The sequence below is a fragment of the Lithobates pipiens genome, unplaced genomic scaffold (assembly GCF_037356315.1).
Source record: "Lithobates pipiens isolate NorthernLeopardFrog02 unplaced genomic scaffold, aLitPip1_a1.2 Scaffold_16, whole genome shotgun sequence".
Lineage (NCBI taxonomy): Eukaryota > Metazoa > Chordata > Amphibia > Anura > Ranidae > Lithobates > Lithobates pipiens.
In genome coordinates this window covers 553,810,001-553,827,897 of record NW_027507748.1, presented here as the reverse complement: position 1 = coordinate 553,827,897, position 17,897 = coordinate 553,810,001, and the positions used below count along the sequence as shown (strand labels likewise).

Here is a 17,897-nt window from a genome sequence, read left to right as displayed (position 1 = left end):
GTATGGGGATACCACATATGTGGGACTTTTTGGGAGTCTAGTCACGCACGGCACCCCGAAAACCAATCACCACCTTCAGGATTTCTAAGGGTGCAAATTTTTGATTTAACTCCTCACTACCTATCACAGTTTCGAAGGCCATAAAATGCCAAAATAGCACAAAACCCCCCAAAATGACCCCATTTTGGAAAGTAGACACCCCAAGCTATTTACTGAGAGGCATGTTGAGTCCATGGAATATTTTATATTTTGCCAAAAAATGCGGGAATATTACAAACTTTTTTTTTTTTGCACAAAGTTGTCACTAAATGATATATTGCTCACACATGCTATGGGCAGAAGTCAAATTACACCCCAAAATAAATTCTGCTGCTTCTCCCGAGTACAGGGATACCACATGTGGGGGACTTTTTGGGAGCCTAGCCACGTACGGGACACCGAAAACCAAGCACTGCCTTCCGGATTTAAATATAAAATGCTACCAAAAAAACTGTTAGCGATCGCAGGGATCAGGCCTGACTCTGCGATCGCTGCAGTTATGTGTTTAGTGTTTTGTAAGTGACAGTGATCGATCGATACTGCACTTGGGTGGGCTGGGCAGAGGGGCAAAACGCAGGTGCTAGCAGGTATCTGGGCTGATCCCGCTAACAATGCGTTTTTTTGGAACCCTGAACTGCTGGGGACGCTAGTATAGATCTGATCAGATCAGATATTGATCTGTTCAGATTCTATACCACTACAGGAGGTGTATGCTTTGCGCGTGGGTGTTAGCGGTACTGGCACTAACCTAGCGCTGCCTGGGGCGACGCAGACCCTGACCCTAAAACCTAATTGATATCACCCGCCGGGTGATCAGGGGGTTAAACCTTTATTGGGTAATAAATGGTGGGTGCCCTGATGCTATAAAAAGCAAACTAACCAGAGTCACCCGTAACACGTATACGGTGATCAGTGGTGAAAGGGTTAACTAGGGGCAATCAGGGGGTTCAAATTTTTATTAGGTAGTATATGGGGGTCCCTGGCGCTATATAAAAACCTGACGGGGAACCTAAATAACTAACTGGCTAACCAGCATCACCAGTGACACTTATACTGTGATCGCTGGTGAAAGGGTTAACTAGGGGCAATCAGGGGGTTAAAACCATTATTGGGTAGTATATCGGGGTACCTAGCGCTATAAAAACCTGGTGGTGAACCTAAAAAAATAACTAGCTACCTAGCGACAGTAGCGACACTGATGCAGCGATCAGAAAAATTATCGCTTAGTGACACTGGCAAAAGGGGGTGAAAGGGTTAACTAGGGGCAATCAGGATGTTAAAACCATTATTGGGTAGTATATCGGGGTACCTAGCGATATAAAAACCTGGCGGTGAACCTAAAAAAATAACTAGCTACCTAGCGACAGTAGCGACACTAATGCAGCGATCAGAAAAATGATCGCTTAGTGACAGTGGCAAAAGGGGGTGAAAGGGTTAACTAGGGGCAATCAGGATGTTAAAACCATTATTGGGTAGTATATCGGGGTACCTAGCGCTATAAAAACCTGGCGGTGAACCTAAAAAAATAACTAGCTACCTAGCGACAGTAGCGACACTGATGCAGCGATCAGAAAAATGATCGCTTAGTGACAGTGGCAAAAGGGGGTGAAAGGGTTAACTAGGGGCAATCAGGATGTTAAAACCATTATTGGGTAGTATATCGGGGTACCTAGCGATATAAAAACCTGGCGGTGAACCTAAAAAAATAACTAGCTACCTAGCGACACTAGCGACACTGATGCAGCGATCAGAAAAATTATCGCTTAGTGACACTGGCAAAAGGGGGTGAAAGGGTTAACTCTAGGGGCAATCAGGGGGGTAAATCTTTATTGGGGGTGATAGGGGGCTACCCTGGACCTAACACTAACTGCCCTTAAATTTTTTTACTTTTACAACTGACACTGAATGCATTGATCAGTAAAGAAATGATCAATGCAATCAGTGACACTGTGACTGGGGGGGGGAGGGGGGCGATCGGGGGGGGGGGTTTGTGTACCTATGTGTCAGTGTAGAGTTTTGGTGCACTTACTTTTAGTCTTCTCCTCGTAGTCCGGTCAAAAAGACCGCCCCGAGGAGAATGACATCACTTCCTCCTTCCTGTATAAACAATACACAGTGGGAGGAAGTTCGTCATTGGCCAGGAGCGATCGAGAGGGGGTGGCCAGAAACCAACGGCCATCCCCTCATCACGGATCGCTCCCGGAGGGAAACGGACCGCCGTATCCAGCGGGAGGGGGTCCGATCGGACCCCCCACCCGCTGGAAGGCAGGCACGTACATGTACGTGCTTGTGCCTGCCTGTGCCATTGTAATGACGTACAATGGCAATACGGCGGTCCTTAAGTGGTTAAATAATAGAAGTATCTTTCATAAAAGGACTTGTATGAGTATCTCAAATTGTGATTTCTTACAGATACAGTATGCCTAGTTTATTAAGGAGTTGGCGAATATTCCACCATACAAATGTAGCGGCCATAACCCTCAATGGGGTGGCCTTGACTTTTGGGCTTACCGGTTACCTCCGCTTAGCTTGTTCTTCCATGTCTAGGGGTTCCCAGGGTTAGTACCCAACAACTTTGGACGCTGACACCATAAAAGTCCTTTAGGAAGGTTTTTATTTGCAGGGGTAACATCCAACAAACACAGTCTCATATGGGAACAGAGGGAAAGGGTGAAGAAACTCAGGTACCTTGAACTGCTAATCATTAGAAAGTATCTAATACAACCCAGAGAGTAGCCACTCTCAGCTGGGCACTTCAAAGCTGAACAAATCTCTAGCCATAGATTATGGCAGTCATAACTTTGATCCGGAACTTGTGAAGTCTCTGACCTTAAATAAATTTACAACAGAAAGTAAATGGGAACCTTTCCTCAGTACCTGGAACGTTCTCTGTTTCCTTGGTAGTACTGGAAAAGTGTTGATTCGTTAATGTCCTTAACAACCCAGCAACCAGGCACTTCTTGGGATGCCAGCTTGTTGGCCCTCCTCCGAGAGCACACCCAGACACCTTGAATCCTCCCTCAGTTACTGCACCTCGGACCAGCCAGTTCCGAGACTCTGGAACAGATGGATCCTTACCCCAGACCATGCGGGTCTAATGGGGTCAGTCAAACGGACCATGTTGCAGGGCGACACACGCTCCCATGACCAGGACCCCTCGTGGGGCTACTCCGGTCCAGACTCAGGAACAGGCCGCTCTGGCTCGTGGCTCACGAACGAACCTCGAACACGTGACTTCAACATCTTAAGTACTCCTAACATCTTAAGTGACCCCCCAGACTCCTCAGGGGGGTCAGACGCACCCACTAATTGGCTCCGGGAAATGCTGATACCTAAAGTGTCCAACCAGGCCTGGTTCTGGGCCTGTTATGTGCACCTAACTGTACACATGGCAGAACCCTAACACAGCCCAGCCAAACTGATGCCAAAGTTAAACCTACACAATCAGTCCTAAGAACCCCTTTACTGTTTTGAGGAAAACGAAATTTGTACATAGCAGACACCTTGTCCAAAGTGTCGCCGCTACACAAAACTTCCCTCTAACAGATATGTTTTATTTTTATCAGAGGTTCAAGATTTTTCTAAGACAAAATATACCGTACTATATACTTGAGAGAAAATTATCATTTTTTTTTTTTACTAGCTGTATTATCTAAATGTTCAATAAGTAGGAAAATGAAAATAAAAGCATTATGGGTTTTCTCTGCATGAAATCTTTTACTTAAACCAAAACCAAATGTAAAAATCGTATGGACCGAGACCTAGTAGAACACAATAAGGACATTTTTAAACTACCCGTCCACATTAGGTAAATAAATTCCAAAGGTTAAAGGAGGACATCTTTGGAGATAACATAAGCAGGCTTAACAAAAACAAATGTGTTTTAAATCATTAATTGCAGTTCAATAGCCTTGTGACACAGACCCCAGATCTCCTATACAATCTCTTCCTATTCATTTTTACATAGTAAATTATAGGTTCCAGAGGACATGAAGTTTTGTGTAAAATAAAGCTGTATTTTACTTCATAAACTCCATTTACTGTAATCTCTTTAGCAACTACCATACTAAATGAATTAAAACAATAAAAGCAGATCAGACAGAATTTGGACAACATAATCTATTCAATATGTCCTGCATTTCAATGTTTTTTTTTTATTCATGATTTGTAGGAGGGAGCTCAAGCCTTTTGGAGTGAAAGTCTCCATCATTACTCCTGCTTTCTTTAGAACATCAATTCTGATTTCAGAAGCACTAAAAAACCGTGTTACTGACATTTGGAAAAAACTGCCTCTGAGCCTGAAAAATGCCTACGGGGAAAAGTATTATAAACAATGTAAGTGATAAAAATGTATAAAATATAAAATGTCATTGTATGGGTGCTATAAAACATTAATTAATATTTACATCTGTATGAATGATCGTTATGTACAGTAGAAGAATATGCAAAACACAGATAGAAAGTAAAATGGTTTTCACAAGCAGAAACATTTTGTCTTATATCTATGATTTGCCATGTATGGATGACATCTAAGGTAACAGTAAAAATGAAAACACATAGCTGGGACACAAACATTAAAGGAAAATGTGATAAAACGTTTTGATGATGCCTACAAAAATTGATCTATCAATAGTCATGTCTGAATTTAAAGTACAGCAAGGTAAAAGATAAAGCTAACCAAAATAAAAATGTAGATGCAAGTGAAGAGTTGAGTTGCAAGCCAGGTCCATATTTGACAAAGTAATCACCTGTCAGTGGAGGCTGAGTGGAGATACTTCACCATTCAGACATCTAAAGCAAGACACATGGTCATTGACAAATGCTGTGCATTATATAGCTCCCTCTTTTAGGCCTAGGATTACAGCATCTGACAAAGAAGTCTTCTGCAACCAACTTATTCTGTGTCTTTGGGATGTCGGGATGCCATTTGACTGAATCCTGAGAACTACAAAGGATGCTGATGCTGGAAGATGTCAAAAGGTGTCACAATACACCATACCAGTTAGGAATACCCACCTATGACAGTGCCTACTAGGGATGAGCTGCGTGTTTGTCAAACCCATGTTCAACTCGAACGTCGTCTGTTCGCCCGTTCGGGAAAATCCGAACATTATGGCTCGTTCACGGCAAATTCGAGTGGCGCTCATGGCCCATAATTCACTGCGGCATCGCAGTGCATTGCTGGCTGATGATTGGCCAAGCATGCATGGCCAATCACAGCGCCGTCAGTGAAGAGAGCCATAATTGGCCACAGGCAGGATGCCAGGGGGTTTAGTACACGCCCCACACTATATAAGGCTGCCTGCGGGGCGGCCTTGTGTAGTGTGTTGCTTCGGCTAAGAGAGAGAGATATAGATGGAGAGACAGTGTCTGAATTTACTTTGAAGCTGTTGCAATTAGTCAGTGTTTTGTTTCACCTGCACAGTGTACACCTAAAGCTACCCCAATTGCTGGTGTTCTTCTGATCCTATACCACAGGCAGCTGCTGCAGCAATTACAGTCCCTGTATTGTGCCACCTGCACAGTGTACACCTAAAGCTACCGCAATTGCTGGTGTTCTTCTGGTCCTTTACCACAGGCAGCTGCAGCAATTACAGTCAGTGTATTGTGCCACCTGCACAGTGTACAGCTAAAGCTACTCCACTTGCTGGTGTTCTGCTGGTCCTATACCACAGGCAGCTGTAGCAATTACAGTCTGTGTATTGTGCAACCTGCACAGTGTACAGCTAAAGCTACCCCAATTGCTGGTGTTCTCCTTGTCCTATACCACAGGCAGCTGTAGCAATTAGTCAGTGTGTTGTGCCACCTGCATAGTGTACAGCTAAACCTTCCCCAATTGATGGCCTTCTGCTGGGTCCTATACCATAGGCAGCTGTAGCAATTATAGTCGGTGTATTGTGCCACCTGCACAGTGTACACCTAAAGCTACCCCAATCGCTGGTGTTCTGCTGGTCCTATACCTCAGGCAGCTGTAGCAATTACAGTGGGTGTATTGTGCCACCTGCACAGTGTACAGCTAAAGCTACCCCAATTGCTGGTGTTCTTCTGATCCTATACCACAGGCAGCTGCTGCAGCAATTGCAGTGGTGTATTGTGTCATCTGCATAGTGTACACCTAAAGCTACCCCAATTGCTGGTGTTCTGCTGATTCTATCCGCAAACAGCTGTAGCAATTAGTCGGTGTACTGTGTCATCTACAAAGTTTGCACCTAAAGCTACCCCAACTGCTGGTGTTCTGTTGATCCTATACCGCAGGCAGCTCCAGTAATTACAGTTGGTGTATTATGTCATCTGCACAGTGTGCACCTAAATCTACCCCAATTGCTGGTGTTCTTCTGATCCTATACCACAGGCAGGCAGCTGCAGTAATTACAGTCGGTGTATTGTGTCATCAGCACAGTGTTCACCTAAAGCTACCCCAATTGCTGGTGTTCTTCTGATCCTATACCACAGGCAGGCAGCTGCAGTAATTACAGTCAGTGTATTGTGTCATCAGCACAGTGTGCACCTAAAGCTACCCCAATTGCTGGTGTTCTGCTGATCCTATACCGCAGGCATGATGCTGCAGCAAATATCTATATACAAGAAGCCGCGCTAATAAGTGAAAACTAATTATTTTAAATAATAACTAAATTAAATAAATTGGTTACTTGTGCAGTTTTCCAATCAAAAATAATTCAAAAATTATAATCACCTACACCCTAATAGTGTTATAAACTAGCAAATATGAACCCCAGTTTAATACAATATAATAATAAAAAAAAATTATTTCAATCAATATATAAATTAATCCCGGATATCATAAAACATCCATAATGAAAAAAATCAACATAAAAAAAATCACCTTAATAAATTACTTATAAATTCTTAAATCAATCAATTTGTGAAAAAAATAATTGTTAAAAAGTCCAAACAAATTAAAGTTCATATAAAGTGTCCAATGTCTGACTAGAAAGGTGCATGCAAGACGTGTCAGCAGAATCTCTGTGATTAATTCAACACACACCCTTTCGGAAAAAGGGACCCAGAAGCACAATGGTTAATCAACAAGTTGTCACACAAGATAGCAGGAATGCAATCACTCACTCTCAGCCGCAGGGTATCGGGCAACAATAAGCCGTTTCAAATATGAAAAAAAGGAATGCTCGCATATCATAAAACCTTTTGTAAATTTAAAAAACACACAAATATACACTCAAATTATTCTGATATTATAATTGCCATAAAAGTATACACGAGCCGTCCGGCCCACAACTACCGCCCGTAGCTTCCTGGGACTGGTGTAGCATGCGGTGACGTCAGAACGTCGCTCCTCCCAACGTGTTTCGTCACTCCAAAGACGTGGTCACGGGAAACGGGCGGCGTTCTGACGCACTGCTTAAGTAACAACACAAATAATCCAAGCCTCGGTCTGAGATCCATAAGCTCCACTTCCACCATCTTGAACATGGGAAAATAAACTTAAACTCAATCCGTTCACCACACAAATAATATGAATAGCAAAAACTTTAAAATAAGAAAAAATACTTAAAACCTCAGCCCCATTGTATCTGCTGGAAGCAGAAATTATACATGGTATACAAAACAAGGCATAAGGAAACTGGGCATAGCAGAGAGGCATTTTATTTGCCAATACTGATATAACCCCATTAGAAATACCACTAATAAAGCTGAACCCATAAATAATGGATACAGCAATTTAAAAATATCAATAAAATTACCAAAAAGGAACACAAACAGATGTTTACCAGCAATTATATCATACCCTGGAAACATCTGAGTAATCCCAAATATAAAAAATAGATAATCAAATATAAAGACAATTAGTCAAAAGACCAAATAGTCCAATATAGAGACTCCCAATCAGATGTTGTCATTCCACTAAAAATCATATTTGGTTCATTTAGTTTGACAATCCCCATATATCAAAACAGGCAGCCAGCTAACTGGGCCTCAGACCAAGTTCACAGAAACAATGTCACAAGAAAAACGTTTCTTTAAAAATTTGCCAAAGATAGACTCATAATAACTAAGAATTATCAATAAAAGAGTTTACAGCCACCTTGATGTTTAACCCTTTCATGGCTAAGCCTATTTTTGACATTTGGTGTTTACAAGTTAAAATCCATATTTTTTGCTATAAAATTACTTGGAACCCCCAAACATTATATATATTTTTTTAGCAGAGACTCTAGAGAATAAAATGGCGATTGTTGCAATATTTTATGGTACATGGTATTTGTGCAGCAGTGTTTCAAAAGCAACTTTTTGGGAAAAGGGACACTTTCATGAATTTAAAAAAAAAGAAACAGTAAAATTAGCCCAATTTTTTTGCATAATGTGAAAGATGATGTTACGCCGAGTAAATAGATACCAAACATGTCACACTTTATAATTTCACGCACTGGTGGAATGATGACAAACTAAAAATCTCTATAGGCGACGCTTTAAAAAAAAATTCCGGTTAACAGGTTAGAGCTACAGAGGAGGTCTGGTGCTATAATTATTGCTCTCGCTCTGACGATCACGGCGATACCTTACATGTGTGATTTGAACACAATTTACATATGCGTATGCGTTTTCTTTGCTGCACAAGCTCGCGGTGACAGGGGTGCTTTAAAAAAAAGTTTTCTTATTTATTTAAAAATTAATAAAAAAAAATTTATCACTTTTATTGCTGTCTCAAGGAATGTAAACATCCCTTGTGACAGTAATAGGTGGTAACAGGTGCTCTTTATGGAGGGATGGGGGGTCTAAAAGACCCCCCATCCCTCCTTTACACTTCTAAGTATTCAGATCGCCATTTTAGGCGATTCTGAATACTGTATTTTTTTTTAATCCGGCGCCACTGGCAGCCGAGTAAACGGGAAGTGACGTCATGACGTTGATTACGTGTTTACAATTAGGAGACTGGAATGAAGCCGCTTACGGCTTCATTACAGTCTGTCCCTAGCCGCCAGAAGTGGTGGTTTGTTCATCGGGGCTCAGGTAAGAGTGGCTTTTAGCCGCATCGGTTGTTATGGGTGGAAAGCCGATCGCTAGCTCTAAAAAAACGGTACCGGGAGGATGCCTGCAACTGCAGGCATCATCCCAGTATAACCCCCGGAAGCGTTGTACGCACATCTGCGTACACGCGGCGGGAAGGGGTTAAACCAAAAGGGGTGCAACACTTTAGCTTTTGCACCCATGTCATCTCTAACCGAGAGATACTTCTGACCAGGTGGGTACCCCTCCAATGGGTCTATATTTATCAATGCCCAAAAACAGTGTTAGAGGGGTCCCTATTATGCACCATAAGGTAATGCTTTGATACCAAATGTTTAGTGTAACCTCTCCGTATATTCCCAATATGTTCATTGAGGCGCACCTGCAATAGACGTTTGGTACGGGGCACATACTGAAGGCCACACGGGCACTGCAGCATGTACACTACACCTTCAATCGCACAGGTGATAAAAGGCTCCATTATATAGGTCTTAGATGTGCAACTTGAACGGAAAGTAGTACTCCTTCTAGTATGACACCCATTAATGGCACAGACCTGGCATTTCCTACATTGGTAATAACCAGTATGTTCCGAAAAGAAGGTAGGTCTTATAATCGGGGGATTGAAAACATTAGGAGCTAACCTATCCCTCATGAACGGTACACCTCTAAAGGCCACCTGGGGCTTATCAGGCAAAATAGACTTAAGGACAGAATCATTTTTAAGAACATGCCAATGCTTATTTATAATATGTTTAATTCTAGAATATTGACATGAGTAGTTAGTGATAAATGGATTTTGAAAGGATTCATTCCTATTGCCTCCTGTTTTCTCTTTCACAAATCAGCTCTATCAATACGCCCAACCCGATCAAGGGTGTTTGCTAGAGATTCAGATGAATAGCATTTATCAACAAATCTCTGAGTCAGAAATTGGGCCTGTTCCAAGAACACACTGTGTTCTGTACAGTTGCGCCTAAGTCTTAAAAACTGTCTCTTTGGTACTGCTCCCAGCCACGCAGGGTGATAACAACTATTGGAAGGAATAAATGAGTTCCTATCAGTAGATTTAAAATAGGTAAAAGTGACAAACTGTTCACCGTTTACAGAAATTGTAAGATCTAGAAAATGAATTTTTCAAGACTAGCCTCATACGGTAAATGAATTCCTCTGTCATTGCGATTAAGTTCCTCCATAAAGGCAGAAAGATCAGATTCACTGCCATCCCATAGGAGGAGGATGTCGTCTATATACCGGGCCCATAAGGTCACCTGAGGTCTTGACTGAGCATAGACGACATCTTCCTCCCATTTGGTGATAAAGAGGTTTGCCAAACTGGGGGCATACTTAGCCCCATAGCAACGCCCCTGTCCTGACGAAAAAAATGACCATCAAACCAAAAAAAATGATGAGTCGCTGCAAACTCAAGCAACGTCATAATAAACTCAACCTGGTCATGAGGCAAGTTAGAAGATCGATTAAAAAATTCAAATACTGCCTCCAAACCCAACCAATGGGGGATAACGGTATACAAGGAAGTGATATCAGCAGTCACAAGCAAAGTCCCCTTTTGGGGCATGCGTCCACCAAGAAGGTTAATGACATGCCGCATGTCCTTAACATAAGATGGCATCATACGTACCAAAGGTTGCAAAAAGAAGTCTATATACCTGCCCACCCGGGAAGTGATGAAATCAATCCCACTAACAATGGGACGTCCGGGTGGCAGGTAAGACTCTTATGCACCTTCGGTAGGTAGTAAATAATGGGGATCCTTGGGGTTCTAGGAACCAAAAAGGCCCTTTCCTTCTTAAGTATATTTCTCTCAAAGCCAGTGGTGACAATGGCCTTGAGAATCTGTTTGTATTTATCATTGGGGTTAGAAGTCAAAGGAGTGTAAGTGGCCTCGTCGCCAAGGATACGATACATATAGTCATCCTTATTAAGGATGACTATACCACCCCCCTTATCAGCCGGACAGATAACCAAGTTTTTATTTGCACAGAGAGACTCAATTCCTGCATCTATATCCTTCTTATTTCTAGCTATTTTTATCTGCATATCCTCTAGGTCCTTAAGAGCCAGATCTTTAAAAACTTTCAAGGACGAAGAAAGATGTCCAGGGGGATTGAACAGGGATGCATTAGACAAACCTGAATGTGAGTATTGGTTTCTAATCCTAGGATTAGAAACTAAATACCCCTGGATGTTCAATTTTCTCACGTATTTGTGACTATCCATGTAGGTCTGTAAATTACTAATATTCCTAGACGGGGCGAATTTAAGGCCTAAATCAGTGGGAGTGCTGCATCAATTACAGTCGGTGTATTGTGCCATCTGCACAGTGTATGCAGTGTACCCCAATTGCTGCTGTTCTCATAGTAATAATACTACAGGCAGGCAGTTGATTCTGCTAGCTGCAGTAAAATTGGTATATACGTCCCAGCTTTCTGCAGCTACATCTTCCTGCAGGCCATTAGTATGTCTGGAAGGCCAACAAGGAAAGGCAGACAGTCACGAGCCAATAAAAGAGGGCAAGCAGGCTCTGTGTCTAGAGGCAACGGTGCTGGTCGTGGACATGGTGCATCCTCATCAGCACGTGGCCATGGGACACACTTGTCCTTATTTTCGGCAGCTGGATATGTTGAGCCGCAAAATGCCGAAGACTTGGTAGAGTGGATGACCAAGCCCTCCTCACCCTCTCTCACCCAGGCTCAAGGTACTGGCAAAGCAGCTGCCAACGCAGCCTCTTCCCTCGTCTCAATGGCATCACTCACTCCTTCTCTAGCCCCACCATGTCCTCCTCCTGAGGAGCCCCCTGACCTGTTTGAGCACAGTGTTGGGTACATGCTCCATGAGGATGTCCAGAGTTTTGAAGGCTCTGATGATGATACCCAGCTAGAGGAAGGCAGTAACGTAAGCCCAGAGAGAAGGGATGCCCAAGAAGGACAGCAATCTGGCATTCATGTTCCCCCAGCTGCAGCATACTGCCAGGTGTGCTCCAGTGATGAGGAGGGAGGGGATGATGAGGTCACTGACTCCACATGGGTGCCTGATAGGAGAGAGGAAGAGGAGGAAGCACATCTCCAATGAGGCAAGATGCCCTCCAGGGGCCAGCTTAACAGCAGCACACCGACTGCATCACACTGCTGAGCTACGCTTGTTCAGGGCACTGCCTCTGCGCGTTATTCCAAAAGTTTTTTGGTGTGGGCCTTTTTGAGACAAGTGCATCAGATCGCACCGGTGCTATTTGCAACATATGTCTCAAGCCTATCTCGCGTGGCCAAAACATCAGCCGCTTGGGCACCATATCCTTGACCAGACATATGTTGACCTGCCATGCAGCTCGTTGACAAGCGTACCTAAAAGACCCACACCAAAGAACAAAGCGGACCTCTCCTTGCTCCTCATCAGCTGGGATCTCCAACCCCACTATACCTTCAGTCCTCTCTGAAACCTGCACTGAGAGGAATGAAGATGTAGAATTAGGTGTGCCAAGAACTTGCGGGCAATCTGCTATCGCTATACACCAATGTCTGATTGTAGCAGGCATATTTCCCTACCCCAGTTGCTAAACCGTAGAAAGAAATTCGGTCCCAGCCATCCACATGCTCACCCCTTGGCTAAATTGCTAGCACTCCAACTGCTGTCTTTTCAGCTGGTAGACTCTGCCCCCTTTCATGAATTTGTGGAATGTGGGGTACCTCAGTGGTAGGTTCCCAAACGCCATTTCTTTTCACGGAAGGCCATTCCGGCTCTCTACTGGCATGTGGAAGGCAATGTCTTGGCCTCATTGGACAGGGCAGTATGTTGGACAGGAAGTTCACTCCCAGCCATCCACATGCCCAGTGGTCGAATGCTAGCTTGGCTAAATTGCTAGCACTTCAACTGCTGTCTTTTCAGTTGGTAGACTCGGCCCCCTTCTGTGAGTGTGTACAATGTGCAATTCCTCAGTGGCAAGTTCCCAAACGCCACTTTTTCTCACGGAAGACGATTCCAGCTCTCTACCAGCATGTGGAAGGCAATGTCCATACCTCGCTGGACAGGGTGGTAAGGTGCATATTACCGCTGACTCATAGTCCAGCAGGCATGGACAGGGATGTTACCTATCTTTCACGGCGCATTAAGTGACTCTTCTGGCAGCTGGGAAGGATGTAGGACAAGGTGCAGTAGTGTTCGAGGTTGTTCCACCGCCACGCCACCAAAATGCTACTAGTAGTGATTATGACACACCTCTCTCCTCCACCCCCTCCTCTTCTTCTTCCATGGCCTCTTCCTGTGCTTTGTCCTCAGAACCAGCAGAGCTTCGTAGGCATTCAAGGGGCTACGCAAGTACACAGGCAAAAAGATGCCATGCCATGCTTGCGCTGGTGTGCTTGGGGGACAGGAGCCACACTGGGGCAGAGATTCTGTCATCTCTGCAGGGGCAGGCTGAGAGGTGGTTGATGCCACGCCAACTTAAGCCAGGAATGGTGGTTTGCGACAATGGCAATTCACCCTCTGACATGGACAACTTATCCATGTGCCCTGTGTGGCTCATGTCCTTAACTTGGTGGTGCAGCGGTTCTTGAGCAGGTACCCGTGCTTACAGAAAGTCCTGATGCAGGCCAGGAAAGTCTGTGTGCATTTCTGCCGGTCATAATGCCAGTGCTCAGCTGGCTGACCTCCAAAAGGAATTGAACCTGACCAAGAACCGCCTAATCTTTGACATGCCCACCAGGTGGAACTCAATGTTGGCCATGCTGCAGCGGTTGCACACGCAGCAGAGGGCCATCAATGAGTACCAGTGTGACTAAGGCACCAGGACAGGGTCAGGGGAGCTCGTTTTTTCCCCCACGCCATTGGGCCATGATCAGGGATGCATGCACTGTCCTGTCACCATTTGAGGAGGCCACAAGGATGGTGAGCAGTGACAGTGCATGCATCAGTGACACTGTCCCTCTTGTCCACCTGTTGGAGCACACGCTGCGTGGAATAATGGACAGAGCACTTGTGACAGAACAGAGGCAGGAAGAGGAGGACTTCCTTGCCTCTCAAGGCCCCCTTTATGCAGACAGTGTTCCTGCTGGCCCACCGATCACACAGGAAGAGGACGAGGAGGAGGATTGTGTCAGCATGGAGGTGGAGCCTGGCACTCAGCATCAGCAGCAGTCTTTTCGGGATGATTTAGAGTCCCAAGAAACCCGTGGACTTGTACGTGGCTGGGAGGAGGTGGCTGCAGATCATATCGTCCTTAGTGACCCAGAGGACTCCGGACCGAATGCCTCAGCTAACCTACGCTGCATGGCCTCCCTAATCCTGCAAAGCCTGCGGAAGGATCCTCGTATTCAGCGGATCAAGGAGAGTGATCATTACTGACTGGCAACTCACCTTGATCCACGGTACAAGGGTAAGGTTGCAGACCTTATGTTGCCATCATGAGACATCTTAGGGAGGCCTTGCAGAAAGATCTGTGCAATGCGTTCCCAGAGACTGGGAGGTTACAAATTCCTGGTCCTGGACAACATGTAGCTGAGGATTCGGTCAGTCACAGAAGGAGCGGTGGAGAAGGTGGCCATCTGACTGATGTGTTCAGACAATTTTTTAGTCCGCAGCCCCAAGGTATGATCAGTTCCAACAACCATCGCCAGCGTCTGATTTACATGGTGCAGTAATACCTAGGGGCAAGATCAGACTTGGACACCTTTCCCACCGAAAATCCTCTGGGTTACTGGGTCTTGAGGATGGATCACTGGCCAGAGCTTGAACAGTATGCAATTGAGCTACTGGCTTGTCCTGCATCCAGCGTTCTTTCGGAATGCACATTCAGTGCTGCTGGAGGCTTTGTAACTGATCACAGGGTGCGCCTGTCCACTGACTTGGTTGATCGACTGACCTTCATAAAGATGAATCAGTCTTGGATCACCACCAGCTACCATGCACCTGAAGCTGATGTAACCAAATAATTTTATTTGAAATGTCAGATCCCTTCAAGACGGCCTATGCTGAGTGACTATCCTGTAATGCTTGCCCCCGATGATGCACTTTGAGTGACGAAATGTTGGGCAGAGCCTGGCTTAACGTGGGACCTGGACAGACTGCACTACAGCGACTATTACTGAAGTGCTGGACGCTTCAGTTGTTTTGGCTATTTTAATCAACTTAAATGTGAGTGGAATTGTTTTTTCTTAATAAATTGGGCATCATTTTTTAAGATATCTGTGCAATGAGCGTTGTTATTTTTCTCTATCCACATGACTGCTTAACTGCATGGGAATCTTAATACCTGTTCATGATTGGAGAGAGTTCTGGTTCCAGTGTACTGCTTGTGAGGAGTAGTTGAGCAAAGTGGCTTTTCTATTTGTGCATTATCGTTGCACTGATGGTAAAGGTCTGTCACGTTGGGTGATGGTGATGGGACCCCTACTTTCCTTATCTCTGCTGAATGAGGTGGAGGGAGATCAGTTGTGGATTCACTGAACTTTCAGTACCTGTTTTGGACTTTTATAAATGAATGCATTACTTTAAATGCGTTTATATTTTTTGCTTTGTGCGCCGCATTTTCTTTGTTTATATCCTGTAATGCTGACTGACTATCCTCTTCCTCTGACTATCCTCTTCCTCTGTAGGAGCACCTACAATATGTAATTCATAATTTATACCTGAACAATGAAAGGCGCTAATTGATTAGTTACTATGGGCTACAGTATTTTACACATTGCTGTTTGTATTATGAAACCCACTTGTTTCCTAACCAATTGGATTTAATTTAATTAATGAGTATGATGTTTTATAGTGACATTTTTATTTGCAGTCTTTGATGATTCTGTCACATATGATGTTAGATCACGGTTTTGTAAAGCTGTTTAAAGCAATGTAGAAATGTCTTAATTTTTCATTACATTGATTTTTTCTCTCACTAAATACTCCTGTCACTATGGGTGGAAGCTAGTGAAATACATGGGGACAGAGTGGGTGGATTATATAAGGGGTGGGGCTTATGATAAGTGGAAGGGCTCAAAGGGGAGGGGTGGAGTCTGGCGCTCCCGCATCCTAAAACTTCAGCAGCTGCCACTGTGGCAGGTGCGTACTGACTCCTAATTAGCATGAATTTGAATGTGATTGCCTTATTCTGAACACTGGTACATCCCCCCTAAAAAGATTTCAGTTTGTTTTTCAATGGAGTTGTACAGTTTATAGGTCACATTAAAGGTGAAAAAAGTTCTGATATGATAATTTTTTTACATCACAGAAACCAGACATTTTAACAGTGGTGTGTACACTTTTTATATCCACTGGAATTATGAATCAAGAAAAAAAATCCTTTACTTCTCTTGTAACCAAGAAAAAAACATTTAAAATTTCAGGTCACAGTGGCCACAACAGAAATTTTTGGTAATTCAATTGTTATCAAGTCAAGCATGTACAAACCTCTTATATCTGGTCTGTGATAGATATTATTGACAGGTTTTCTTGATACTCTACACTTACTCTATTTTTTTTTCTTTACAGATTGTGGATTCATTGATAAGATATGTTCCATGACCAACCCAAAGATCACAGTTGTTACAGATTGTATGGAGCATGCCCTAACTGCAGTGCACCCATGGACACGTTATTCTGCTGGCTGGTATGCCAAGCTGATCTATATACCCTTGTCATATGTTCCCACATGTGTGGCAGATTATTTTCTTGACTCCTCCCCAGATTTACCTAAATGAGAAACTATGAAGCACGAAGAACAGCTCAACCAAACTTCTAAAGCAATTGGCTTCTTTTTGAAGATCTATTTTACTTTAATCAATTACATATTTCTGTGATTTCTATATTGCTGTGACCTTATTACATATCTATATCAATCTATATACCCATCTCACCCCACATGCATTACATTATAATACATCATATTTTCACATGCATATCTTTTGATATATAACATTTATGAATAAAACACACTTGAATTATCTCAGTGCCTCCTCAGGGGTATTTCATTGCAATAAAGATTGTGTTTCCCTATCCATAAGGATAATTGGCAGTGGCATTCTGTAATAGTAGATCTGCACAGATGCCAATTATCAATGGTTGGAAAACCCTATTACACAGGACCTATGGGTGACATACAGTAACTGACTAATGAACAAATTTATTGTATATGTTTCAGCTTCCTATGGCGAGGAAGAGGCACGCCATCTATAACAAAGTATATAAGACCCTGCCACACCCTCAGTTATACAGAGGATGAGGAAATGCCGGTCAAACTCACTAATACGTTGTTCACCACTGCTTGTAATATCATGCTGTTACAAAATACTGCTCCTCCCTGTACCATACATTGCTGCCCCCCTGTATTGTGCCCTGCGGCTCCCCTGCACTGTGCCCTCTTGGCCCCCTGCTATGTGCCCTTCTGTCCCCTGTGCTATACCCTGCTAACCCCCTGTACACTGCCCTGCTGACCCATGTACTTTGCCCTACTGACCTCCTGTACTCTGCCCTGCTGACCCCCTGCACACTGTCCTGCTGAGCCCTGTACTTTGCCCTGCTGCCAATTGTACACTGCTTATCTGCTTACATTCAACCAAGAAGTGAGCATCTGGGCAAAAAAAAAAAAAGCAAGCACAAGTTTCACATTAAAGCAATATCAAAGTATAAATTTGAAAAGCCACTGACCGGCAGGGCTTTTATAAGTGAAGACCCCAATGGTCTCTTCTGTCATAAATGCCACTCCTGGCCTGTCAACGCTAATGTAATCTGAGTCGCACATGCGTAACTAAGACCACAATTACAGCACCTAGGAGTGACGTTATCGTAGCCCAGCCATTCAAGTGGCCCGAAGAGTACAAACCCAGAAGGAAGACTGGGTGAACAAGGAAGTGTCTCAGACCACCTGGAGCACT

At 43.8% G+C, this 17,897-nt stretch overlaps 1 protein-coding gene across 2 annotated transcripts in view; it reads left to right on the top strand.

Moving 5' to 3' along the window:
* LOC143983615 (retinol dehydrogenase 16-like) overlaps positions 1–16,969 on the top strand; it is a 74,850-nt gene extending 57,881 nt beyond the window's left edge. For both annotated transcript variants that reach the window (XM_077483533.1, XM_077483534.1), the window contains 2 exons: positions 4,211–4,374; positions 16,516–16,969. In XM_077483533.1, the coding sequence (XP_077339659.1) occupies positions 4,211–4,374; positions 16,516–16,724 (373 nt within the window). In that variant the 3' untranslated portion in view covers positions 16,725–16,969. The remainder of the gene's footprint in view (positions 1–4,210; positions 4,375–16,515) is intronic.
* Positions 16,970–17,897: the final 928 nt, after the last annotated feature.